The following is a 27,950-nucleotide window of genomic DNA, read 5'->3' as shown; positions in this document are numbered from 1 at the left end:
TATATATTTGTGTACCTATCAGTGATTTTGCTACAGAATTTTGCTAGAGGACAACACTCTTTGCCATGGGTCCTTTTTCAGTGAGCCAAGTGCATACTGCATGCGGGACCTCTGTTTATTGTCTCATCCGAATAACTAGATGATCAGTTTGATTTTCCAAACATAGAGAATGGCCGAGAACGGGATTTGAACCCACACCCTCACAGACTCTCTATAGTTATTGGCAGCTGAGCGTCTTAACCATTCTGCCATCTAACAGAATAAATTTAAATCACATTAAGTAACCATGGTAACCTTCCTGCAGACCCACACTTAATCTTGTGCATGTGTGTTGGTACATAAGTTATCATAAGGTGAGGAGTATACTTTGAAAGATATTTTGCCGGAGTCTGCACTAGTTGGGTCACGGTTAAGTATGTGTAATTAAAAGATATTTTAAGCAAAACAGGTCCACAGACCATTAATCTACTGCCCTCTTCTTCAGCCTTAGGTCTCTCAAAAACAAAACAAAAATTTCCCTACAACTCCTGTTTCACCAAAAGCATGGAACTTCTAACTCCACAAAATGTCAGAATCATCAACATAATGATCCTGGATGTAAACTGAACGATGTTGTGTGCTGGGTGACAGATCAAAAGAGATTTCCTGTGTCAATGACCAAAGGTGGTTTTAAAGAAAAAAAGAAGTTGAATAATTCTTGACTACTCTTTCTCAAAACCTCCCTCCCCTGCGTGAAATGAATATAACTTTGTCTCAAGTCATCAAACACAGGACAACATGATACGAAATTGACTTCTTCTTCTTTTGCAGACCTACATAATGGACATACCATATCGTTTATGGTGCTGGACTTGTATCTTTTACTGTGCACACTGATATCAGATACACCAAAATGAAATCTTACAGAACAAGAGAGACAGAGAGTGAGAGAGATACACCAATGAAACACTGACTCGAGTTTGATGCAAATGTCAACATTTTATTTTCATTAATACATTTAACAGTCAATGCCACAAACTTTCTACTCTCCAGGGAAAGAAAAAAACGGGAAAAAAAGGGGGATGAGGTGGGGGCTCTGTATGCAACAGAAATCTTGACAGATATGACTTGATGAACTTGCCACATTCACACTGAATATATTTACAGGATTTCAAATTTACACCCTTACAACCTCTTGAAATCTTTACTCTCATACTCACTCACAAGCACCCACATACACAGAGGACACAAATACTGTCTGCAAAGGGAAATGGAAAATACCTGGATTCCTGTCACACAAATGTGTGATTTTTTTTTTTCATTCTGAAAGAAAAAACATCTGGAAACATGATGGCGAGCAGTGAACAGCAACCAAAAAAGCACCCCCTTAAAAAACAAAAATTTTAAAAGCTGTCCATCAGATTATTTATTTACCAATAAATCAACAAAAGAATCAATGCTCTTTTGTAAAAACAAATTATTAAATCTGCAAAAAGCCCATTTGTTTCATGTTTCTCTTCGTTAAAAATGTGTCAATTCTTTAATCTGACCACAGGGGAATTCTCGAGGGGTATTGTAATACCGCATCAGCTTTAACACTTGGCCAGAGTAAATGCGCTGACCACAACCTGCTCCAGTCTGACATGGTACAGTAGTACATGATGGCAAAAGGATGGGTCACTTTCTAATTCATAGTCATTTTACATCAAACCAAGCTGATAATGTGTGAACAATTGTCCTGTCACTGTTTCAAGTGTTGAGCAGGAACAAATATGATAGTGTCCTCTTCATTTCTTTTTATCTCTGGCAATTTGAAGTGACTCTACATTTATCCCCTCTTTTTCACGCACACCTGACATCACACACTGCAATCAGCACAACCACTCCATTCAACATATTATTTGGAATCTGGTGCATTATCACATGCACCCTTCAGTCATTCTGTTGGATCATCACACACACTGTCCAGTCATTCTGCCAAACACACATCTATGATTATTTGACAAGTCCTTGTTTCTTCGCTTCAGTCTCGTACACTAGTAGTCTCCACATCTTGACGACAAACACTTCTGCTTCTTCATCCAACACCTGCACACATAAAAACAGATCATTAATTTATTTTCATAACCAGTCTGGATTTACTTAATAATCTGCTTTTTCATCTGTTTAAGCCTTCCTGAACAGCAGCAGTTTGTTCTATTCATCTTTGGTCTTAACCATTCTATCAACCTGTACAGAGAATGTAAACATCAATTTCTCCAACACACTTATTCCTGCATTCATTTTGCATGTTTTGCTTTCAAGATATGTTTAATAACTTGGATTAAAAAGAGTAAAATGTCAAATTTATCACACTTACATCAAAATCTGAAAGGGAAATGAGAACACTCAGACAAATTTGTGACCTAATATCATGCACAGATGAACACATTCTACCCCACAGCTACATGCCTGCTACAATTCCCTATTGTCATAAGATTTCAGCAAAACAAATCAGAAAGAGACAGATACAACAGACAGTGCCAGTAGAAAAAAAAAAAGAAAAAGAAAAGAACAAGAAATGAGGAGAGATGTATGCAGTGGACTGACCATGGCCACATCATTTTGGATGCTCTGTGGAGTGCTGTGGGCCACAACTTTCTGGCAGATAAAGTCAGTCAGCGTTGGCTCCTCCTCCCCAATGTACTCCACAATCTTCTTCGTCACCCACGGCTTGATGCGTTTGTCCATCAGAGTCTGAGATACCCACAAAGTCATCACATCAATACTAACGATATGTCATATAAAATATATGCATTATTCAGACGTAATAGTTCCAACAATGGTTCTTTAGCAACCCGCCCCCCTACCCTCCCATGTTAGTCTTGTCTCCTGTGAAAGCTCTGTGAAAGGTGGAGCACAGAAAGCCTCCAAAACACAGGACAACGGTGTTAACAGAGGCAAGCATGACTCAGCGTATGCTATGGCTCTACAAAACTTCTCTGATATGTCTTTCCTGGTTACTGGGTGCCATTAGATCCTGGGGTTTCCCCCTCAGGAATTCAGTGGCCTGTGTGCTGTAAACAGTACTTCCACAGGTGCCTTGGTCTTGAACACTGGCTGACAAAGTAGGAATTAACTTGGGCAAGACACTCTCCGCTATAATCAAATTCTAGTCCAGATAGGGCAGCAGTTGCCTCCTCTCCTGTTGTGATTGTCACAGTCACACGTAACAATCATCATATACATACATCCCTGCACAGTCCACATCTACTTCAGCTCTAAAAAGAAGACAGCTTGTGATAAAAGAAAACCAAAACAGATTTCGTAAGCCCATCTCCATTCTTGGACATCACAACTTTGTGAATCAGCTGATGACTGACACTACACCTTTTGCCCATACCAAGTGATCTGGGTAAAATGAACTTGACTACATCTTAAGGAGCACACCTCACAATCATACATATTGGAATTTAAGGTAGCAGGGCAGTATAGTAGCCACTTTCTGTCAGATTAACTATTGTACTGATTTGACAGCGAAGGCACAAAAGGACAGTCACTTGCTCTGTCTTGCATTTCAGATACAAACTGTAGGTAATCCAGAGATTAAGCAGAGTGAAGGTTCCCCTCACTACATAGACAACAAGAAAGTCAGTACACTCACCAGATCCACCACAGTCCAGTCTAGAGGGTAGTTGAACAGTTCATCTTTCACTGTGGGGATGCTCTCAATCAGAGCCTTGATCCTCTGCCGCTTCTCTTCCAAGGTGGTGGGTTTCTTCTCCTCCACCACTGGGGGCTTGTCCTCGTCATAGTCCAGGGGAATCAGCTTGCGCTTCTTCCCTTCTGGTTGGTCGTCGTCATCCTGGTTGAACACATCTCCCACTGTCAGCTTCTTGCGCTTCTGGACAGTCGGGCCCATCACGATGGTGGTGCCGGCCGCCACAGTGGTGGGTGGGACAGGGGGGAGGGAGGGGCCCACACTGCTGTTGGTATCGCTGGGGCTGTTGGAGGCTGCTGGTCAGAACAACAAACAGGGGACAGGTCAATGAGCGTCAGTGAGGATGCACAGACACAGTGAAGGACAGATGAGGCCTTTATAAAAGTGAGGGTTATTAGAAATCACAAATGCGAATATCAACAGACACTGTAACAATAATCAGATCAAACAGTTTAAGATAAGGCATGGACTCTCTTATCACCTGTCTTTAGAAATGGCATATCTAACACCACCTTCAGAAGAATCATCTCTTGTCCCTTCACAGCTATTTCTTTCAGTCAAACGTAAACCATGAAAAGAAAGAAAACCAAAATAAAACATCCTTAATCTGACCATGATTTGTTCAGTGCTAAGTTACAGCATCACAAAGCCCCACTGCTATTTTCACTCTCCATTCAGCAGATGCAGTCAGAAAAACACTCATTCATATAGATGGATCACATGAATGATTTCTTAGTACAATCAACACATAATTCATGTGACATTTCCCACTTGCTTCAAACAAAAATCTCTTCATTGCTTGCCCCATGTTTACAAAAACACCCCATCCTCCATTCATTCACCATTTCTGAAAGTGTTCACAGCTGGTACTCACACTGACCTAGTTTCAAAGAGCCAAAGCCCATTTTTGCAGACTGTTCTTTGGAAGGGGGCCCAAAGTAGGGCTGTGACTGGGAGGACTCATCCATGAACTGCCCAGGGACACTCTGACGAGACGTCTCATCCTCTGTGAAGGGGGTGTTGGTCTCTGACACTGACTGCAGGGAAGGAGCTGACTCCACCACAGGTTTGGGGGGTGGGCCTGGAGGTAGTTTGGGCACCACAGGAGGCTTCTCCTCCTCCTCTTCTTCCTCTGAGGAAGAGGGAGATTCCTCTTTGGGTTTCTCTGGCTGTTCTGAGGCCTCTGAGGGGGCTCGCTCTGGCTCTACAAGTTGAAGGCGGGGACGTAGATGTTCCTCCTGTTCACGCTCCAGCTGTGACAGATGGTGATCATTCTTTACTTTGTTGAACACAGCTACTTAACTAGTGTCATACCCTTGGCTGGGATCTCTACAAATATCAGTTAACCCAGTCAATAGCAAACGCTATAACATTTATAATCACCTTCTGCAATGACAGTGACAATAAAAACAGCCAATGAATCTTCGTCGTAACACACAATCAACAATATTTTTTTTTAGAAAACTAATCAAAAACAAACAAACATGCAAATCATATCCCTCTCTGTTCAAAGGCTGTCAGACAAAACAATTGGATCCACAAGCCAAATTAACATTTAAACTCGACTGAACTCATTTTTCTGCTGACTAATACATAATCAGGTTTACACACACACACACACACAGAGGGATGGAGAGGCTGAGAAGAGTCCATTAAAGAACAGTGGTAGAGGAACAGACACAAGCCCTGTGTGCTTACCCTGGCAAGTTCTGCTTCTGGGTCAGGGTGACCCTGGTCCAGCAGTTTTCTCTTCAGCTCTTCAATTTCTTCCTTCTCTCTCTGCCGGTCCCTCAAGTCTGCCTCCTTCTCTTTCTCTCGCTCCTTCAGTCGTCTGGCTAGAGGGCTTCCCCTACACAGTCACAATAATTATGGTCAGGGTTCATTCTTGACTGCAGTCACATACTCTACCATTCAACCACAACTGGTGATTGCATATATATATAAAAAAAACAAAAAAAAACCCAAAAAACGTCGCAATATGACCATAAAGGAAACTTGAAAAAGTTAACAGAACCAAAAAGGTATTAAGCAAAGAAATACGAAAATGTTTGACACCACGATGTTCTTTAACGAAGGAAAGTTTTCCATTCAGTTTAGTCTGCCGCACTAAAACATGGCGGGTCCAAACTGGTCAGCACCTCAGAAGACGACTTTGGATGCAATAAAATGATAACAAACCAGTCAATCAATGCAACAGCCTGTAGACAAGTACAGGTTCCAAAAATTGATGCTGACAACAATATCAGCTTGCCACCAGAATAAACATACATTCAGGAGCATGTGACCATGAAAAAAATTAATCAATTAAATCCTAAACAAAGGCAGTTTGCCAGAACAGCCATTTAGAACAGCAAGCCTGTATATTAATTCTAAAACATCTCTTCACTGGTAATGCACACATGCACACGAACACACAGTAAAAGTTTCTAAGCCAGCAGTTATGGATGTCAACACACACTTACTTGTAAAATTTGGGATCATCACGCAGGTCATCATAATCTTCCAGGAATTCCTTCAGACGTCTGCCTTCTCTTGCCTAAAGAAAAAGTCCAGATAGTGACACTAGTGAAGAAGGTGGTACATATAAACATAAAAAAAACTTCAGGGCTGCTGGCACTGATCTGACAAGTCTGTTCAGAGGCAGCAACCTTGATGAGTACATCCATACTGTTAAAATTATTAGTGCTACACTGTACTCTCACCCACACATATTTTTCATAAAAGCTTATATGTGAAGTCATTTTTGGACAAAAGGCAAAGTTGTTTGCACTTGTTTACTATATAATCGTGTTCTGTTTAATAATTTGTCTGGGGTGTATAGCATCTCTTTGAATACCCAAGTAAACTTTACTGCCAACAACACTTTCTCAGTGTCAGTGCTCATTTGCCTGACTATATTTGGACTGATCAAGAAGAGCTGACCACTCGTGCTGTTTGCACATTTTGATCTCCCTTGCATACTTTTAGATCCTTAAACATATGATAAAAAGATCAATTATTAATGAGCAACCAACTTCTTCTGCAAGATATTTCTATGCTTCACCAACAGGAAAAGTAATTGTGTAAGGTTCAGAACACGACTAATTTGTAAGTTATGTCTCTTGATCAAGTGTCATGGGAGTTAAGTTCATTGTCATTGATTGCCAAGATATCTTGTGAATCCACAGGGCTGAAACTGCAGTTATATTAGGCACAATGACTCTCCATTGGACTGATTGATATAAACAAATTAAGGGTGCAGTCTATCTATACATCTATTCATACAAAGAATACAGACCACAACACAAATACTATCCACTCCAAACAACAAATTCCAGAAGCCTACCTCTTCAGCTTTTCTTTCGTCCTCCCTCTCTTTTTCTTTCTCATACTCCCTGGACTTGTTCCTTTCTCTCTTCTCCCAGTTCTTCAGACGCTGAGGACAGAGAAAAAAAAAAAAAAGAAATGGTCAGCTTTCTTCACTTTTATGTCCATTTCTGGTCACAAAAACACACTGATCAAGCACAAATTAACAGTTCTACAACCAGCTGAATTACCCTATTATGACAAACAGCATATGCATATACTTTCAAAGCTTTCAGACTTTGTTTTAACTCCATATCATACTCTGTTCAGGGTCCATACTGGTTTACAATTTCAAAATTTCATGACTTTTCCAAAACTTTTCCATGACATTTTCATAAATTTCTGCAACTCCAAATTCACTATTTTCATGACAAAATGTATATTCTTCCATTATCAAAACGGCTTATTGGGAAGATAAAACTTAAAATCATTACTGTGCTTTGAATGTCCATAGCACAGCAGTCAGAAAGAACTCATGTCTTGTTTTAATACCACCAATACCCACATTTTCTTCAAAGTATCTTGGTTTAAAACCACCAATGCACAAACTATGCTCAGCTGGCTCAAGGTATCTTGATAACACCACAAGTACACAACACTGTCCAAAAGGTTTCTTGGTTTAACACCACTAATGTACACACAGTCCTCATAGCCTCTTGGTTTAATACCACCAATGCACTCACTGACCTCAGCTGGCTCAAGGCATCCTGGTTTATGGTTTAACACCGTCACAGCACACATTGTCCTCAACTGGCTCAAGGTATTCTTCATTTTGGTTTAACACCACTAATGCACACACTGTCCTCAATGTATCTTGGTCTGATGCCACTTTTGCGCACACAGTCCTCATAGTCACTTGCACACATTGTCCTCATAGTCACTTGCACACACAGTCCTCTAATTCCCTTGTCCTAACAATACCATGGATGAAACTTTTGGTTTCCAGAAGTGTCCTTCTCTTTGGAAAAATATCCTTGCAAATTTCCTAACAATTTGCAGTGTGCTTCAGCTGGTTTTCGATCTCCTGATCAAGGGTTTTCAGTTCTTCCTCTTTTTACTTTGCAGACCCCCAGAGATTATTTGACTTAGGATACAAAAGTCAGTAAATTTTTCACATTTGTCTTTGTCTTCAGCTTGCTCAGAGTACTGATAAACACTTTGATGCAAATATCTGATTCTGTCTTCCACATGTTTTTTCTTTCTTTCTTTTTTTCTTCTTCAAATGATCCAGTTCATCCATGACAGACAGCCTTTCTTTTCTTCTCAGCTTCCTACTTTTCCTCCTTCTGATCATCTAGGTGCTTGTAGTATTTCTGACGGGAGGTAGCAGCAGCAAACAGCATCTTCTTTGTTACTTTGATGTTTTGAATACCACTAACACACACACACACACATACACAGGTGTTGCTTTGTGTAACTTGTTGACTGACATCGCTGGATTTTCCCGAACACACTGCAGGCATGGCTGATGAAACAAACAATGATGCTGTTTCATTTGACGATGAAACAAACAATGATGCTGTTTCATTTGACATGAACACATGATGAGATATGTTCTGAAGTTGAATGAGAAGCTAAAAAAAATTCCATCAGTCAAAGGAAAGCAGTTGCCGATTCTTTTGCTGACAGAACAATCTTGTGCTTTTTTCTTTTTACATGACTTTTCAGAGCAGCATCGTCCATGTTAGAAATATCGAAAGACTTCCAGCATGCCGTACAGTATGCCATTGCAGGATCCATGCGAGTTGCCAGCCAACTTGCATAGTCTTTGTTACTCAGCCACAATTCATTAAATCTACACCCCCCTACATGAACTGCACTGAGTGTTGTTCCCAATTCCAAACGACACTCTAGGCTAAAGGCCCACAATTATGTGGGAGAGCCAATGAAAGTGTTTGAATCAGAGCTCTAAACCAATCAGAATCAATTTGACATTACTCATCCCAGAGCCTCGTTTTCGTTTCAGAGAAGCTCAGTGCTGTGACTTGCTACATTTTCATTTGATGTTGGCAGACACACACACACACACACACCACACTTTTGAAATTCCATGACTTTTCCATGTCTTTGACCAGAATTCCTGAATTCCATGACTTTCAAGGCCTGGAAAATTATGTTTTCAAATTCCATGTTTTTCCAGCTTTTCCATGGCCCATACAGACCCCGTCTGTTAATAAATAACATAGACACACTGCAGTTTTTATCTATTTATTTTTTTTAAACCTTTCTAAAACATAATGCTTAATAAACTCCAAGCAGCATGAACAGGCTATATCTTCTTCTAAGTGAACAATTTAAATAGTAGAGTACCTTTCAACACAGTGTGAAAATTGCATACTTTGTATAAGCCAGTCAGAAGGGCAGGTAAAGTAGAAAGGTATCCATCATGGTAAGTGTGATACCCACCTCTTGGTAAGCAGCCTCTTTCTCCCTCAGCTTCTTTTCCAGCTTGCGACGTTCATATGCTTCTTCTTCCTCCTCCATCTCACGTTCCTTCCTCCTTCAATCACCACAAAAACCATATATAATCTCATGAGCAACACACATCTCATTCATTATCACATACATCATTACACTTATATCTGACATTCGACCAATAATCTGACAAATATCAAGTGATCTGACAAATATCAAAAGTGACAACCGACTGCAACGCAATGCACTTTGTAATACTAACTACCCGGGTAACTGGCTTTGAATTCTCACAACTCCACTGACACATACCCACATGAATGCATGCGCAGGCATGCTAGTATGTCACACTCACATACAAAATCTTGCTGAATTTTCCATCTTGGGCACCAACACATAGTAACGTTCTAATGCTGCAAACTGTTGATAAAAATAGAATGAATGAATCTCTCCTTCCTGGAATATTTTTTCCCCCAGCCTATTCACAAACAACAGGCAGTTGGATAAATGGTGGTGGTGTAGATCACTTTTTTTTTTTAATTCCAGTATACTGTGCCTCATAGTTCTTAACTGTCTCCAGATAAACCAATGACAGATCTGTATATCATTCACTTGTCTCAGCCCTTTAAAATAAGTTCTGTGTATTGAATCAAAGTGAAATAAATAAAAGGAGAGATATAACTGACAAAAATATGAAACGAACAACATGAAATTTAGCCATGAGACAAACAATATCTCAACAACAAATCCACCAGAAATAGCTTAGAATCTTATTTTCACAACACTGATGCCAAAGGCTGACCTAAACATATCCAAAATTAATTTGAAAATGTGAAATATAAGAACTTATAAAGGGGAAAGAAAAGGGGGAGTGAAGTCTCACCTGTCACGGGATCTGTCTCTGGAGTTGTCTCTTGAAGGTGACCGTCGGCGTCTTGAGCGTCCTCTGGAACTGGACCTTGACCGGGAACGAGTCCTCTCTCGTTCTATCTCCCGCTCTCTTTCTCGCTCCCTCTCCCTTTCCCGCTCACGTTCCCGCAGCCGTTCTCTGTTGCGTTCCCTTTCTTTCTCCCGCCTGCGTTTGATTTCCTCATAGCGTTCACGCTCCTTTCGGTCTCTTTCCTTAGATTCCTCATCCTCCTCATTGCCCTAAAAATAAACCAGAAACAACACCCGCTTTAATAGCCAGCCACCTGCTTCTCACGCAGCCAGTCACAAGTGCTTATTACTGACATCAAGATAACACATTCCAACTGATCTTCCCCAACCATTACTTTCCAGCAACACAACCACCCTGCAGACACACACCCACATACACATGTTCACCTAACCAAGAGCGTGGGACTGGCACCATGCTCATATATTTTTTACATTTCTCACATACATTCTGGTTCAACGATCAGTTGGAATATGGTGGGGGGGAAAAAAAAAAAGCTTTGTGCATCTTAACTGGGATTAATTTCATGGTCCTTCAAAAATGATGCAAATGTGCTATGAGGAAACAGCATTCCACATTTCTCAACACTGCATTCGTCTTGATTTTGTTGTTGTTGCTAGTTCATGCACATTGTTTCAGTTCCGTTCAGTTATAAAGTTACTCCCACCAAATATTCTGGATTATCCCAAACTATTCTGACAAAATCACAATTTTGAATGCTGAACAGGCAAGAATAAGAGCAAAGATACCGTTGGCTTTTTTCTGCAAATTAAAATGTTAACAAAGCTGGATTTTCTGCTCCCTAATGTTCCTCAACCAAGATGCACAAAAGCTGAAAACATGAAAGCTACACATACTGCAGCCATTAACATCATGAAAGGCAAAGTACACCAAAGTTGTCTACAATTCACTGTACATCACCGCAAGATTTCCTCTTTCGTCGCCAGGCAACTGCCGTGCCTTCCGCCAAATGAAGAAGGTTGGAAGAAGCTCCACTTTCTGTTAATCATACCCAATGACAAATGTCTCCATTCTCTCTCTTCCCTGTGGCTTATGACATAAAGCAAAGTTATGTTCCTCCCCCATCCCTCCCCACCACCCCTTACTAGACAAAGTGAACAGCATGAAAACAAAGAACATGACACAAAATGCTACACCTTCCACAGGTCCTAAATTTTCTACACTGCCCTTTTTTGGGAGGGGAGGGGCGGGGAGGCAGGGGGTTGGGGCGGGTAGGTGGGGGGGGATAGAAGTAGTTATGGTGGAAGGGTGATGAAGAAAAAGGGGACTGAATTCAGGAGGGTTGAGGATGCAGGGACTTGGGAATACACTGATAATATATTTAACAACTCCAACCTTTCTTCACTGGGGAACCCCCAGCATCCCTCCTCCAACCCATCCCATTTACTACAGCATTTTTCAACATTTCCACTTCCAGTAACTGAAGTCTTCCCCAACAAACTTGATTTTCACATTCCCTTAAAAAACACCCCCTTTGTTATAGAAATCATGCTTTTCTTTTTTTCAGAATCAACCACCTTAACAAAAGGTACATCATTATTTGCAAACAAGCAAATCCCCAAGAGATAAGAACACATGAGAATTCTGCAAGATGAAAACATGATGAGAGCTAGACAAAGAACTCAGAGATGCAGAAACACATTATAACACTCACTTTTGACCATGGTAACAATTACCGCTGCAAAATCTGATGAAAATACATGAAACTATATCATGCACACAGAAGTATGGGCCATCAATCGAATTAGATAAACAGACACCAGAAACAATGTCTCTGAACTGAATCTCTGTCCCAAGATCTACACTTTATTTCTTGGTTTGTTAATACAAAGTGTTGTGCCTGCTGGATCTTTGTGGAGTGAAGGGGCATTGGGGGGAAAAGGAAAGAAAAAAAAAAAGACACTGATAATTGTTGTTTGGCTGTTCACTAGTGTGATAAGCCCAGGCTATATTATCAGCAGTGCATTTTCATCGATTCATGTCAGCTTTGCTGAAAATTTTATCAGTGATTTTCTAGCATGTTGAACATAATTTTGGGTGCCTTCATTTGGGTTTTAATATGTCTTTGGGTCACACATATCATTTATATCTATAGTATATATTTTTCAAACAACAGTATCAACAAGAAAAATGGCCTAGTAAACATACCATATAATTCAAATTATTCTTAGCTGCTAAAAGAACAAGTATCAACAACCACCAAGCTTCACTTTATTGAGATAATTTTACAATGGAAGAAATAGTGTAAATGTGTCCACATGTGGGTGCTCATTTTTCTTCCCTTGGCATATTGTAATCACAAGTTAAAAACATACAGCAGAAAAGGGGCTGATAGTGCAATAATTTTATTGACAGGACACCAAGGTGTATCCATACACAATCTTCACACAATTTTCTCCAAAACTTTACCACATTTAAAAAGAAGAAAACAAAAAGAACAAGAGAGGCAAGGCCTTCAAGACTCACTTGTGATGAATTAAGTCCCCTAGCATTAATTACAGAGTAATTTCCCTTCTTTACTATCTGCACCAAAACGTTTGCAAAATAAATAAAAATTCCATGCTTAGCAAAAGAAGTTCCTGTTTGAACAAAAAATGATAATGACTCCTCTTGTTGTTGTGTCAGAATAAGAGGTCAAAGTGCCAAGTTTAGAGAATACAAAAAATATAAATATAACAGTAAATGCAGTTTGCATATAATTAGGCTTCTTTTTTTATATTTTTTTGTGCCCATCCCAGAGGTGCAATATTGTTTTTAACAAGATGACTGGAAAGAACTGAATTTTTCCTATTTTTATGCCAAATTTGGTGTCAACTGACAAAGTATTTGCAGAGAAAATGTCAATGTTAAAGTTTACCACGGACACACAGACACACACACAGACAACCGAACACCGGGTTAAAACATAGACTCACTTTGTTTACACAAGTGAGTCAAAAAAGGAAATCTTGCTGCCTGGGGAGCTGATATTTTAATGATGTGGAAGTCTTTCTCTGCAGCAAGCAGCCAAGAACCAGCCGCATGCCTGAGGTGCTTTTTAAATAGCGAAACAGAAGTTACCTGGTTGTGCTGTTAATTACATTGCATTCACAGGCATTTTTTCTATATAAATAAATTTATTTATTCATTTTTTATTGCACTTTGCACAACATTTAGGACATCCAATTTTTCCAGGATAGACTGTTATCACTGTTCCACCTCTGTGAAAATGATAGAGGTAAGGACTTTCAGTGCAATGTACTTGTTTCTACTGAAGGTGCCTGTCTAGTTTTTTAACAGATGAGTGTAAACATATGTGTGTGTGTGTGTGTGTGTGTGTGTGTGTGTGTGTGTGCAAATGAATCATCCAACACAAAATAAACCATAGCAAAAAGAATAAGGTAAAATCTTTATACAATTCATTTTTCAAGCCATAGAACAGTGATAAAACTGAAAGTGACAGGAAATTAATTCTTTGGGGAAAGGAAGAAACTTGGGGTACTTAACACATTGTGAATAATCTCACCTTCTTTGGACACACTTACTACTGTTTTTCAGAATCTTTAATACATGTTTTCATTTTCTTTAAAAATTCAATGGTACACATGCACGACACAGACACAATAACTAGTACTAAAAGATCAAATCACTAACCTGCCCATAATACTCTGTACCCACATGTACTACTTCAGAGTTCAGAAAGGAATTGTAAGGGCACTAACCTCTTCAATACTTGTCCATTGATCTTGCAGGAAAAGTATATTTACACTTTTAATTCTAAAACAAAAATTCAGTTTTACCTAGCTGTGATGGCAGCTCTGACTTACCTGTCTCAGACAACTGAAAAAACCTGCGATGTGCTTAGTCATACACATGAAGGTACCTCAATCCTGCTCTCTGTCTGTGGTTCCTTTATCCAAACACTGTGTGGCTTTCAATTCTATACCAACTGCCACCCTCCTTCGAATATCACATTTCACTAATTAATCTTAAAAGACTGCCAATCCTTTAACAACAGGCAAGAATAGATCGGCACTCCCCCTCCACCCCCATTCTCTGTAAAATTCTGCCTGCCCCTCTCTCCCTGTGGACTGCTGCCTGCTATAACTATGACACACACAAAAATGTATTGGTTATTCCTCTCTTCAATGTCAAGGACTGACATCAATGTGGCCTGTTAATTTCAATCTCCGTGCCTTGTGCACTGCTGGTCTTCAGATAACTGGGATTTTTAGCACCAAGTGAACTGACAAACTAGGACAGTGCCACCAGCTAAACAAGTCCTGACCCACTGTGTATCATAAGTAGTCCATGCTACATGAGCCTTGCCATCAAGAAAAAGCACATGTGGATCAAGCCTGAAAAGCTTCCAGTGCTGCAGTCTGACCTGTGTGGCTTCAGCCAGCTGTGTGCAGCATGGGGCATCATACCTTCCCCCCATTCTGGGAGTGAGGAATACACACTGGACACAGGGCTAAGCACACACAGCACACTATGCAAAGCTCTCTTGCCTTCTCCACAGATACTGCTTACATTAGACCATGGGTCGGTCATCAAACGAAGATAATCTATGGAAAAAAAAAAAAGGAAAAGTGTGAACTCACCAGGACTTACCAGTCTGCACCAACAAAGTAATGATGCAAGCTTCAGACAAGTGAGTGCCATTGTTTGAGAAAGATGGTTTTCAAACACTTACCCCTGGAGAACATTTATTTAACTTGTATTCATCGTGATTGCAGACACGGTCTTAGAAGCCTAGTTGTTTTACAGCAATGAAATGAAAACCTATTAATTTCAGGCATGGGTAGGTAGATCAAATTACTGTCTATACAGAACAGACAGATCAAATATTACCGTTCTACAGAACATGCATTATGTCATCGTGAAGAGAACAATTCACAGCTAATCACTATAGATTTCAAATATTTGATTTAAAATTTTTCACTTTGAAATTAAAATCTAACCCATTGTATAAAATAATACATTACAGCATTATTAAGCTGCAACTTTTCAAATGAATTTCATGAATTCTGAGTAAGCTTTGAACACATGGAAAAATAGTCCAATAAAAACCAGCAAGAATTCTTTTACTTTCTATAAAGAATGTTGAAATATGTTTCTTACAACAGAAACTAAAACATTTTTCTTGCCGACAAAAAAATGTCAGCTTCATTTTTTACAATTTCATTTTTAAACATCCTTTCCACGAAAAACAACAAAAAACATAAGAACATAAACAACTATGTATCTATGTATACAGTCAACATCATGACACAGCATATTCAATTATTCCTTCTTTTTTTTCATAATCATAATATCGCAAATAACAAGAGCTGGCAAGGAAGCTGAGTGACAAGCGAGAAACATCTGGACACAATAAAAAGCAAGTTCAGCTTCATGCACAATTATTCTCTGGATTCCAGCTGCACAAAGAAAAATAGATAGTGTCTTGTCTTCTCTCTGTTATAATACTCATACACAGGAAATAACAACATACTTCACTACACAATCACAACACACTAAACGTGTGCACACATGCAAGCATGGGCGCAAATGCTCAATTGAGAGCACACACACATTTTTCAATGCTGGACAGTTTCAAATGACTCCTGACATTTTTGTTGTTGTTGTTACACACAGTGTGCTGTATAAACAAGGAAAGATCTTTGGTCAGCAGGCTCACAAACATAAACAACCACATGCTCACACTTGTGGATGCAAGTGTGGACGGACACACAGACTGACTGACTGACAGACACACAAAAAATATGTACAATGATCTGTGAACAAACTTCGATGTTCATCTTTGTCTCCATTCTGTGCTGACACTCTTCCAGCATACATCCATGTCACAGGCACTGTACACTCCTGTTCTCAGCAGACAGAGCAGCTGCAAAACTGTGGGGATAAAAGGGGAGGGGTGGGGGGACGACAAAGGGACCAGCTGTTGCCCTCATGGAACATATATCTACAAAATACCAACACTGACCTAACAAGCAAGCATACAGCAAACTGTTCCTTCTCCTTACCTTATGCATGTCTCGGAACATCCTGATCTCCTTGTTGATCATCTCTTTCTTATCATCCTCCAGATCCATGTCTTCAAAGCCCTGTATCAGGAGAAAAAAAATCACAGAAATCAATAGGACTATCATTTACTTAACCGCTAGGCTGCCTGTATGATGAGAACTCAGCACAACAGAGTACACTTCGCTGCCACAATGACAAGATACTTGTCAGCGAAATATTCTGACTTTTCCCTGGTTTGTATTGAGTTCGTTGACAAAACTACTGGTAGCTTTAGCTTGGGGAATCTTTCTAAATTCTATTGATAGCTAGAAATCTGATCCATGTCATGAGGCAGTCCTTTATTTGTATGATTTCATTGGGTTAGTGGCTGCGAGTGCCACAGTGTTTTGCCTGGCTGCCCGCTCACTCAGCAAAATGGCAGACACCGTGGTCAAGTCATGCGATTGTGGTGCACTTAAACAACCAAAATTGCTTTAACTGATTCTCAGAAAGAATTGAAGCATCAACCTGAAGAAGAAGGCAGTGATAAACTTTTGTCGGACAATTCAACAGAAAATAAAGGGAGCAATCATGAGACTGGCCAAGAAACAACAAACAGTGAGTGATGCGGGCAGACAACAGAAACGTGACCGAACTATTAGCAGCTCACACTGTTAGTGATATTCTTGGCACTGGGCCAAAGGGTTCTCAGCAGAACTGGACAAAGTGTCCAGTTACAGGCATGGAAAAGGAGAGGGACAGAGGCCAATAAGGTGCGGCCTCACATATGTTATCACTTAGTCACAATATCATATATTGTGTATTTGTCTCTTTTCTTTTTATTGTGATTGTTCTGGTATAATCTGTGCGTTGAGGTATCCATTTGTCCAGAAAATATATTACTGTGCAAATTACCTACGTTGAAAATGTGACCAAAAAACAACAACACGAATTTCAAAACAACTGCATGTCACTGAACATATGCAAAATTGGAATGCATCATGTGTTTTGTATTCTTTATTCATTTACCTTTCAGAAAATATCAGACCTGTTAAACTTATATTTGTGTTCTGTGTATTCTTGTCAAAAAAAAAAAAAAAAAGGGTGTACTCCTCAAAACAGTGTACCAAGCAAACATATCCAAAACTTTGATTTAGTAACTTCCACAATACAACTATCATTGATTTCACATTATTATTATCAGTGTTACTAGTATTAGTACAGTTGATTTCAGTTTAGCCCAGCTGACCACTCAGGGCCAACTAAAGACTATGGTCTTTTTTTAAACCTCCACTGAATACAGCAACATGCCGGGAGTTAAATAAGAAAAGCCAGCATATGCACTGTGGGACAAACACTGTCAGGAACTGACAGATTCAATTAAGATTCTGTTAGCTGGGGTCAACAGTTTGACAGATTCAATTAAGATTCTGTTAGCTGGGGTCAACAGTTACTATTTCTCACTTGTCCGGTAGGGCAACTGTTAAAACAGCAACAGGCCACAGCAGGATGTGTTTTGTACACACAGAGAGTGATGTGTGTGTGTGTGTGCCCGCATGTGTCAGTGAAAGTGTGAATGAGTTTCAGGCGTTCACATTGCCAGGGTGTGTGAGGGTGTGTGTGTGAAAGAGGATGGTGAAGGGTCACAGTTCCAGAGGGAAGGTGGTACAGACAGCTGTTCCATCAACTGGAAGGTTGCTGAGCAATGGGGCTTCAGGTGAGGGGGGTGTGGGGAGGGGTGTGGGGCTTTTGATATGTGTGACTGTCAGTCCCCTCAACACAACTGGACTTTGACACCCTCTTTGAGAGGAAGATTGTCACAACCATCCATGTAGGTCGCCCTCTTGGACTGTCTACAGACAGGGCTGGTTTGCTATCATGTAACATCAACAGGCAGGCGCTGGCAGTGAACTTTTCACTGTCGTCCTTGAGAACCTGTCGCCACGCTAGCAGCGTCAAAACTGTGCTCTCCACTTTTTTGTTGTGGACCAGAACTCTGATTAGCCTGGCTAAGCAATTTTTTTTCTTTCCTCACAAGTCGTACTGAAATTCATTTTCAAGTGCTGGCGAACTCCATGTCAAAATGGTGTACAAATTACGCAAAAATCATACTGGTAAACAGGTCTGAAATGTATACTTTTATGGGTACAGAATCTTTTGAAAATATATATCCGTTTTTTGTGAAAAAACCCTGGCTAATAGATTTCACTTAACTCTTACTTCCCTGATAGCAAAAGGGTTAACATGATCACACGGGAGAAAATGTGTAGAAAATAACAGGAAAAACACATGGCTCAGGAATTATCAAACCATATGGAAAGTTCAGGGTCTTGACACAAAAACAGTAGACAGGAATACTGAATTTCAAATTTCAGACGACACTGTCTCCTGGTATTGTAACACAGCATAACGAACACATCTTCTGACAGCTGCAAGAAATAGTAACATTTATATAATGTAAAAAGCATGTCAACGAATCCATACATCCTCATAAATCAGAAAAAATAAACACCCTGAAACTCTACCATCAAGACATTCCACCTTGCCACTAATCTCATCAAGATGAACAGACAGTGCATATAGAATCAGCCATTCCACTTTGTTATCACTTCCAGATTGGATGCACACATGCTCAGAGTTAAATTTTTTTTTAAAAGACAATACCATAATTGGCCAAACTGGATAATAACTGCAGCAAAGCAGGCATCTTGGGCCCCATTTCAGTGTTTACAATCATGAGGCAGATCTGAATCCTTCCAATTCTCAATTATCTGTTCACTTTTTTTCCCCATCTCTGCCTGACTTGTTGCTCTCAAGACTGCCCAAAGTTTTATTTCTTCACCACTTGTGTGTGTGTGTGTGTGTGTGTGTGTGCAAGTGCATCCCTGTGCCAGATTTTGCTCTACTCAGATAACTAGCATTCTGTCAGGCAAATACAAACCACATTGGACTTCAGCCTGTCAATGACTGACAATATCTAACTCTGGTTATTAACACTAACCATTTCTCTGCAACCATGTCCTTCTTTCTCTGTATGGCAAGTAAAACATTGTAAGCACTGTTTCAGATCAAAAGAGGACTCACCACATCTCTGGGCTCTTTGACATCTTTCTTCTGCACTGAAGGTTTGTTGTCTTTCTCCACAACTGCACACAACACCACCATCACTTTCATTTATCATCAATAAACACAAAACTACGTAAACAAACAAATATAGCAAGACAAAAAATGTTTCTTAAACACTGAAGCAAATATTTACGAAAAATAAACTCTTCAAACTGGATTAATGATTATTGTGCACTTACAAAGGACAGAAAATAAGAAACCAAAAAAATCTAAATCATGTGTAAATGTTGACAGTTCAATATAAACAGAGGACTTTGTTCAGATTTATTCCAGTGCTTTGTACATATCTAATGATAAATGAAAAGCTAGTAGTACAAGAGCAACAAGAAAGATGCCCAGTGCAGAAAAAGGTGTCTTGGACAGAATGGAAGACAAAATGGAGGGTGCCTAATACAGAAAATAGACTGTCTTGTGGCAGAACTGAAAAAGAATCAAAAGAAGAGCAAACCCAGCCATTAACAGCTCTACAATGCACTGCCCACACTTCTTATTCATATCTTTATTTCACACCAAATCCTCTCTTATTTCATTAGATTTAAAAATGTCCACTCTCCATCAATATGACAGCAAAGGCGTAACAGATAACGAAAAGACTAAGGTCACCAAAGTTTCAGATAAACAGGTACGCTGAAGGGAGGTAATATTCTAAGGGAGGTCACTAGCCACACTTAGTTTCGATCTTTACATAAAGGTGGGGTAGTAGTTTGCACAGGCCAGGAATCAGACCCTTGCCGGAGTCTGTACCAGTGGGTTTGGTATAGTGTGTGTAATTTACAGCAAAAAATAAAAAACTTCTCTCAATCAATATGACAGCAAATCCATAAGTTAACCAGAGACTAAGGTCACCAGAGAGTTCAAGGTAACAGTTCCAGAGGTGACTACACTCACCTGGTTTGGGCGTGGGTGGCTCCTTGGCCAGTTCAAAGGCGTACTCCCTCATGATGGCCTCTAGGCCTGCCCGGGCCACGCGGTCCTCCCTCATGGTGTTCTCGTCCAGCTCCTCCACTTCTTCTGTGGCGCTCTCCTCACCTTCTTCCTTGTCCTTGTCTTTGTCACCTTTGTCCTTCTCTCCATTCTCCTTGCTGTCGGAGTCTTTGTCCTTGTCCTTGTCTTTGTCCTTGTCTTTGTCTGCATCCTCTGTGCCTTGATCCTTGGATTTTTTCTTCTTTAGGTACTCATCCAGCAGGGTCTTGGTCTTGGCATCTACTTTTACCTGTTATTGGCAACAACAACAAAAAAGATCAGCTTAGTCTCTCCATGCCCTTGGGTATAAGATCCTGAAAAAGCTGGAAACACTGGCAGGAAATTAATACAGATAAGATTTAGGATCTGTCTCTGAACATAAAAATATTGATTAGTTTTGCAACCCACTCACAATCATGTGTGCTAATCAAAAAATTTTTATTTCGCAACTGGATACATCAAAATTTCACACACACACACACTCTCTCTCTCTCTCTCTTAGGACTTCATTCAGATGACAAATTTCATTGCCGATACACTGACACACATGACAACAAATATATACCAAGTATTACAGCAATGCGCAATCACTTTTAGAAACCAATGTATCATCACAAATAAAAATCTTTGCCTGTTCTGCTCACACACAGCAGATTCATCCATAACAGAAACAAAATGCCACTCAGATCAGAATGGTCAATGAAAATACCACAAACCTTCAGTTTCTTGTCAGATATCTGCCACTCGTTCAGTAGACGGATACATCTCAGGGTGGCCTCAGGATATTCAAATTCACAGAAGCCAAATGCTGCACCACAGAATAACAGTTGTGGATGAAGGGGGATATGTTTAAAGGGTGTGGGAGAGGGAGGGAAGCATAAACATTTGTGCAAGAAAAGAAGGAAAAAAAAAAGGTACTTTTAACATCAAGCCACCAACAAATACACAAATACTGTGACCTAGAGAAAGGTGTTTGGGGGGCCTTTTTAAAAATGCATTAAGTAAATGTACATTAGCAAGTAAAATTATGGGTGACTTGCAAGGGACCCTCAATGAGAAAAAGATAAATCAATCACTGCCCTTCCAATCCATTCAAAAGGAAAACAGGAAAATGTGTCAACAGAAGAGAGAATCATCAGTGTCTCTCTCCACATTCCGACCAAGAAATACTATTCATAATTCTTATACTCACCTTGTAATTTTCCTGAAGCACCTTGAACCCTTTTCCAGCTCAAGACATTTCCACAGCGCTGAAACACCACATACAGTTCCTCATTTCACTATCTGTCACAACAGTCTATCCCACCACTGAACCAATTTACATCTCGTATCAATCACTATTAACACAGATCCATCATAACTCCTTATTATTTTATTTTGTAGCAACTGCATTGTGTTATGTTATCAACTGACTAGTAATCAATGAGCCAAAGATGCATGTCTATTTGCAATAGAAGCTGACACGGACATTCTTTGCAGCTTCTATTGGTTTCCAAGATGATACAACTTTCAATATGTTTCAATACTGCACACCAGACTCTACAAAATCTCTGAATCACTGTTCAGTTAATGTGAGACCCAGTGTCCCACTCTAAACTATTCACTCTTCCTCATTGTCAGCCGGCTATCTGGAAAAACACACAGGTGAATGTAAGGAAACTCATGACATGTGAAAAATCCAACAGATAAGAAGACAACAGGCAAGGTGAGTTTGGTACAGGAGACAGGACATACCTGGAGCATCTGTTTGATCATCATATCTGGCGCTCGTTCACTGATGGAACCCACAAATACTGTGGTGACTGGAGGTTTCTCTTCATTGGTCTGTACGACACACAACCCAATGCAGCAAACTTATAATCATTTAGGTCAGGAAAGCTAATTATTCTGTTCAAAGTCTGTAATTTCTCAACAACAACAAAAATTACTTAAGCATATTTTCCAGTCTTTTATTTGGAATACATAATTCATTTCCAGCTACACCTACCAACACCAAATAAAACATTCATTTCAAGCAAAACCTATCAACGCTAGTTCTATGTCTTGCTATTGACTAATACTGGTTTTGTGTCCACTTTTCTTTGTCTCTCCCATCCCAGTCTCCTCACAGTTTTCCATAGTCAAATTAATAAATAAAATGTGAAAATACATTATACAACCAAAAGTATAGTATGTAGGTATGTTTGAATGAAACTTGCATATCTGAAGGCCAAGTTACTCTGTAAGACGAAACCACAGAAAGTTACCTTAGGAATGTCTTGTGGAACAAGCTTTTTCATTTGTTTGAACTGCTGTTGCTGCTGCTGCTGCTGCTGTGGAGGTACTACTGGAGTCATTGTCATTGGTCTCATCACCTGTAAATGCAATCATATGGTTAGCAAATGTCATAAATTCCCCCATTATCAAGTGTAAGTTCATACCAGATCAAAGAACAATGGTAATCCTACTTTGGAATAGTATATTCACCCTTTGACATTGCTCATCAAGCTATCCACCTGTTTCGACATCCCCAACCCTAATCTATTAGTGTCACATACCTATATGCATGTAGGTTTAGCATTTTGCTCTAACGGACACTACTTTTACTTGTAATTACGAGTTATCACATAAAAAAATATATGCACAGATGTCCTATAGATTTAACATAAGAATGTCACATATAACTGATTAACAGCTTAAGCATCTTCCACAAATCTCTATTTCTCAATTGGAGACAGAAATTAAGTGGTTTGCAATGCACCAAACAGCCAGAATATATCTTTTCAGGGCCGACTATCAAATTTAATTTTAAGTGTCAGCTTTTCCATGCCTTCATCATCACTTTCTGGTTTGGACATTCAATATCTGTTCTACAAACAATTGTCGAATACTCCACACAAAAATTGATAGCAGACTATTATTTTGCTGATAAAAAATAAATCTGGAAATTAGTAGGAAAAAAATATATTACAGATTACAGAAAAAAAGTAAACAATGTATAACATGTAATTAATCCATAGTCTTTTCTTTCTTGCAGTAAAAAAAAACTACCTTCTACATAACCAAACGGTGTGTCTTTACAAAGATACGCAGACTTGTCCACATCATTTTGGCATTTGTCCCCATGAACTTTTATGAAGACTAGAAAATCATGTCGCAAATTTCAATATTCTTCATTTAAATTCTAGTTAATTCATAACTTGAGTAGCTTATCTGTTTTTATAACGACATGTAATATACATGTTGACATGCAGTCAGGGTGGTGAAATGCAATGCAATGCTGTCTTAAAGCTACAACTTAATGAACACCCCAAAGAAAATGTTGCTGATCTGGATGCAATCTAAATTCAGTTTTCCAGTTTCTGAAATCTGGAAGACTTATAACCTGACATCTGTTTTAATTTCTTTAACACCGTTTTGTTTGGAAATTAGACATGATTCTAGTCCTGACATGCCTCTTTTGGCTGAACTGATAAATGTTCTCATGAACATTACTTACCGGTCGCATCATCTGCATGGGCATCATATTCATACCTGAAAAAAAGGTTTAAAAGCTCGATCAACAAATTAATTAAAACAGTCAAGAATTTTCCCCAATAGAATGTGCCCTGCATTGTTGTAACCATAAAACATGCACAAAGTCACTCTTTCACCTTCTCCGTATCTTCATTTCACTCGAGAAATGACACACTGACACAGTGCACTATATATATATATACATACATATACTGATATAGTATTATATATGAGTGAGCATAAGAGTGTGGTAAAGAAACTTGGTCTACTATAAAATCCAATCCTTTTCTTAAAAATAAAAAAAAAAAAAAAAAAATAAAAAAAGAGAAAAAGTATAAACCATATATATAGATGATATTCAGCAACACCCATTATCATAATAAAATGCATACACGCACGTAAACATACACATCCACAGTAAGCACACATTTGCTGAGACATGATTCATGTATACATTCCAATAGACCACTGGAGAGTTCCACGGCCATCTTGGATCTTGCGTATGTGCATCGCTTAATCGTGAGTGATGCCGAAGTCGATCGACACAGACAAAAGCAGCTAACATGCAGTCCTCAATTTTTTCAGTCGACAGCCTGCTTTGCTACAACCAAACACTGTACAATGAAGTGCCATTGTATGCACAATAAGAAAACCAAGATATTAAGTGCCATCGTATAAAAGAAAAAAAGAATCCTGCTGATTCACACATTCTGCATCTCTCAATCGCCTTTGCTGCTCGCAATATGGGATATCTCATCATTCGAGAGCACATATCATTTGACGTACGTGTATAAATCATATGACTATAAGCACAGAACTTTCCATTTTAAGATACGTTTGTACAGCATTTGCAGTCACCTTGTATAATTGAGAGCTGTCTCTTACTCTGTCTCAGTGTATATTCAATCCACTGGGTTTTTTTGGTTTTTTTACCTCAACAGTCTAATCAACAACACAAATGACAGATTCAACAAAATCCAATAACTGCCAACTTGCCCATGGGTGTCAAAGAGAATCCCCCAGACATCATGGGCATTCCATACGGAGGTCGCGGAGGAAAAGACATAGTGGTAACACTGAATCAGCAACCTGAAATCAAACGTCAAACAGACAATACAAAAATTAAAGTTTCTTCTCTCTCTCAGTTTGTGAATAGTGCAGTGAAAACCACTTGAGGAAAAAAAACAAAAGTCATTTGTGACTTTGGCTTAACATTATCAGTACACTAATGTCTCTTTATCTCTAGAACCAGTGCAGTAGTTATCAAAGCAAGCCCATGGGGAACTTGACTGATTCATGCAATTACATAATAAGCACTGCTCTGTGTGTGTGTGTGTGCGCGCGCGCGCATGCATGTGTGTGAAAGGAGGAGATTCCTTAATACAGAGTGTGAGAATTAAGTGTCTGGATCAAGAAAGTTCTCTGTTTCACATAAAAAATATATAATTATGATAACTGAGTTAAGTTTCATAATCTTTTAGTTTTACACAGTGGGCTTTGCTTACCCTTGTTTGAGGATAAATACAGATCTATAAAGGAAGATTCTCTCCCTCTTTCTCTATTAAGCTATCATAGGATGATTTCATATACATTCATATGCAGGAGCAGAAATGAAGACATATTTTGGATGTTGAAGATGAAGAGACTGCCACACTTCTGGACTCAGATTGATAAAATCAACAATGACTTCAACTAAGTTCAAGTAAGTTTAGTTCAATGTTATTTGTGAATATGATTATAAATAAGTGTCAAGCTACAGCTTCTTCTTAAGTCTATCAAAAATTAGAAGACAATACAAGCTGTAGAAGTAGGACAAAATTTATATGAGGCATGACATGGCTGCTAACAGATGATGACAGAACTATTAAAATGTACTGCAGTGAAATCCTCAAGTAGAGATTAAGAATAAGATGCCAGGAACATACAGAGGCCAGTCACAAAAGGGTTTTTCTATTGTTTTATTCTCATAACTATGGAGTAATCTCTCTTTTTTTTTTTTTTTTTTTTTTTTTTGGGGGGGGTGTTCAGTAATTATTTTTTGATAAGTATAAGATCCTGTAATCTATGTCAGCGTTTGGTGGGTTATGGAAACAACATATCCAGCATGCACACCCCTGAAAACGGAGTATGGCTGCCTACATGGAGGTGTGAATAAACAAAATGGTCATAAACATAAAATGTTACATGTCTGTCGGAGAGTGTATGTGTGTGTGTGTGCCTGAAATCTGGTTAAATGACACAGGAAACAAATAGCTGCCATCAGTCAGCTCTACCCAGGTAGGCAGCCTGTTGTGCAAATGACTCTAAGAGCTTGGTCAATGACCAAGAATAGGCGCTATATGACTTACAAGTGTCCATATTTATTCATTCAAACAATAAATTGTAAACCGAGGATAATCCAAACTTATCGTCTAAAGACACGCCCACAATGTTGACACACAGTTTCTTCTTATCTAAATTATATAATTCACTAAATCTGATGATGTCACTCAATTTAGTTTAATTGGCCCATAATCTTAAACACAAAAACAAATCACACTATAAATGTACATGGTATTGGTAGTGGCGGTGATGGATGTTGTGGTGGGGTGTATAATTATGTGAGGATGTATACATGTTTACAAGGTGTCTCACTTGGTCTATGAAGGTATCACTGCAAAGTGTCATTGCGTGTGTATGTATTCAATATGTACATTGTCATCTGAATTTCATTGTTCTTAATGTTCTTTATTCATAAAAATCGAAATACTATGAAAATATAATCTTTTCTTGTTGCCGTTATCAATATATGTCATATTGTAGCAATCCATCAACTGATCACAAGATCAGTGTTTAAGATACTACTGATGCAATTCAATGCGCAAATAGAACCACTATTTCAGCCCATTACAAGATGTACAACTCTACACACACTACTACGAATACCATTTCAAAAGCCCTTGCACAAATCTAGTCACGACCATCACAGAGCGCTTGCTTGCCCTGTGTAGGGATTTGTGGCGTTTTCCACGCGTTTGGTCACAAACGGCTTACATCAGTTATATATAAATAAACAAAATAGCCATGTTTTACAATATGTTTCATCTAGTTCTGCAAAAACTTGTTGTAAATCTGTGAAAACAAGTAATCCCATCTTACCTCAAAGACTGGAGCAATTTATAAAGAAAGAATTTCACACACTCGTCTGTCTGGTCGCAAAATGGCGAACTATGATGACGTCATACAAAGGGAAGTAAGTTCTCTTCTCAATTTGGATTCACAGTTAATACTCTTGTTCTTGTGTTGTGGTCATGACAGCGTCACGCGACGGTTCGATTGTTGTGGGTTTGTAAGTCCATGTACCCTCCCCATCCCGTGCGATGAAGAAAACAAATGAGAAACACACATGATGTACAAGTGACACAGGTCACGTCCACATTCCCGGCGCGTCGGGCGGCTGGTGGGGGCGGCTGGTGCCCCGGGTGCCGCCGCGGGGTTCTTGGGGGGCTTGGCGCTCCCCCTCTCGTCTTGCTCTCTTCCTCCGTTGCCGCCGATCACACCAGAAAAGATATCAACACCACCACCACCAACAGCAACAACACCACCAACACAAACAAAACTTTGAAAGTAGTACCCTTAGTAACAACGCGGAAACGCAACTAGACCCAGAAGCCACACAAACAATCCATACAAGGCAAAACAAAGAAAACCTAACCCCACGCTACCACATTGCACAATCACAGCACTCAACACACTAACGACACAACAACCACCCACACGCAATCAACATTACAAACATCCAACCCCCAAATCGTACCAATACAACCCCATTAAAACAGCAACAAACATTGACAACCCCATACACACCAACCCAACACCAACAACCCCCTACCATCAAATACATACAACCCAGCCACACAAACAACCCCCCACCACCAAACACATGAACCCCAACGACCACACAAATACCTCTTCTTTAACAACTCCAACCGAACAAACTTGACC

The 27,950-nt window shown here is 39.4% G+C and overlaps 1 protein-coding gene across 2 annotated transcripts; it reads right to left on the bottom strand.

The window, feature by feature from the left end:
• Nucleotides 1–1,515: 1,515 nt before the first annotated feature.
• On the bottom strand, nucleotides 1,516–27,249 carry LOC143296450 (RNA-binding protein 25-like). Of its 2 annotated transcripts, none has more exons than XM_076608387.1 (19): nucleotides 27,105–27,249; nucleotides 24,963–25,055; nucleotides 23,950–23,984; nucleotides 22,718–22,825; nucleotides 22,206–22,295; nucleotides 21,664–21,721; nucleotides 21,188–21,279; nucleotides 20,397–20,721; nucleotides 19,467–19,528; nucleotides 16,403–16,483; nucleotides 10,320–10,585; nucleotides 9,431–9,524; nucleotides 7,005–7,094; nucleotides 6,142–6,215; nucleotides 5,378–5,528; nucleotides 4,560–4,932; nucleotides 3,623–3,975; nucleotides 2,569–2,715; nucleotides 1,516–2,067 (listed from the first exon to the last, which is right to left on the bottom strand). In XM_076608387.1, the coding sequence occupies exons 2-19, from the start codon at nucleotides 25,030–25,032 to the stop codon at nucleotides 1,975–1,977; spliced, it is 2,562 nt and encodes an 853-aa protein (XP_076464502.1). In that variant the 5' UTR covers nucleotides 25,033–25,055; nucleotides 27,105–27,249; the 3' UTR covers nucleotides 1,516–1,974. The 2 variants fall into 2 exon arrangements, with proteins under 2 accessions (XP_076464502.1, XP_076464503.1); XM_076608388.1 differs by having other exon boundaries at nucleotides 3,623–3,972.
• Between the last annotated feature and the right edge of the window lie 701 nt (nucleotides 27,250–27,950).

Source organism: Babylonia areolata, chromosome 21 (assembly GCF_041734735.1).
Source record: "Babylonia areolata isolate BAREFJ2019XMU chromosome 21, ASM4173473v1, whole genome shotgun sequence".
Lineage (NCBI taxonomy): Eukaryota > Metazoa > Mollusca > Gastropoda > Neogastropoda > Buccinidae > Babylonia > Babylonia areolata.
The sequence above is the reverse complement of the archived record's forward strand: the minus strand, read 5'-3'. Positions and strand labels throughout refer to the sequence as shown.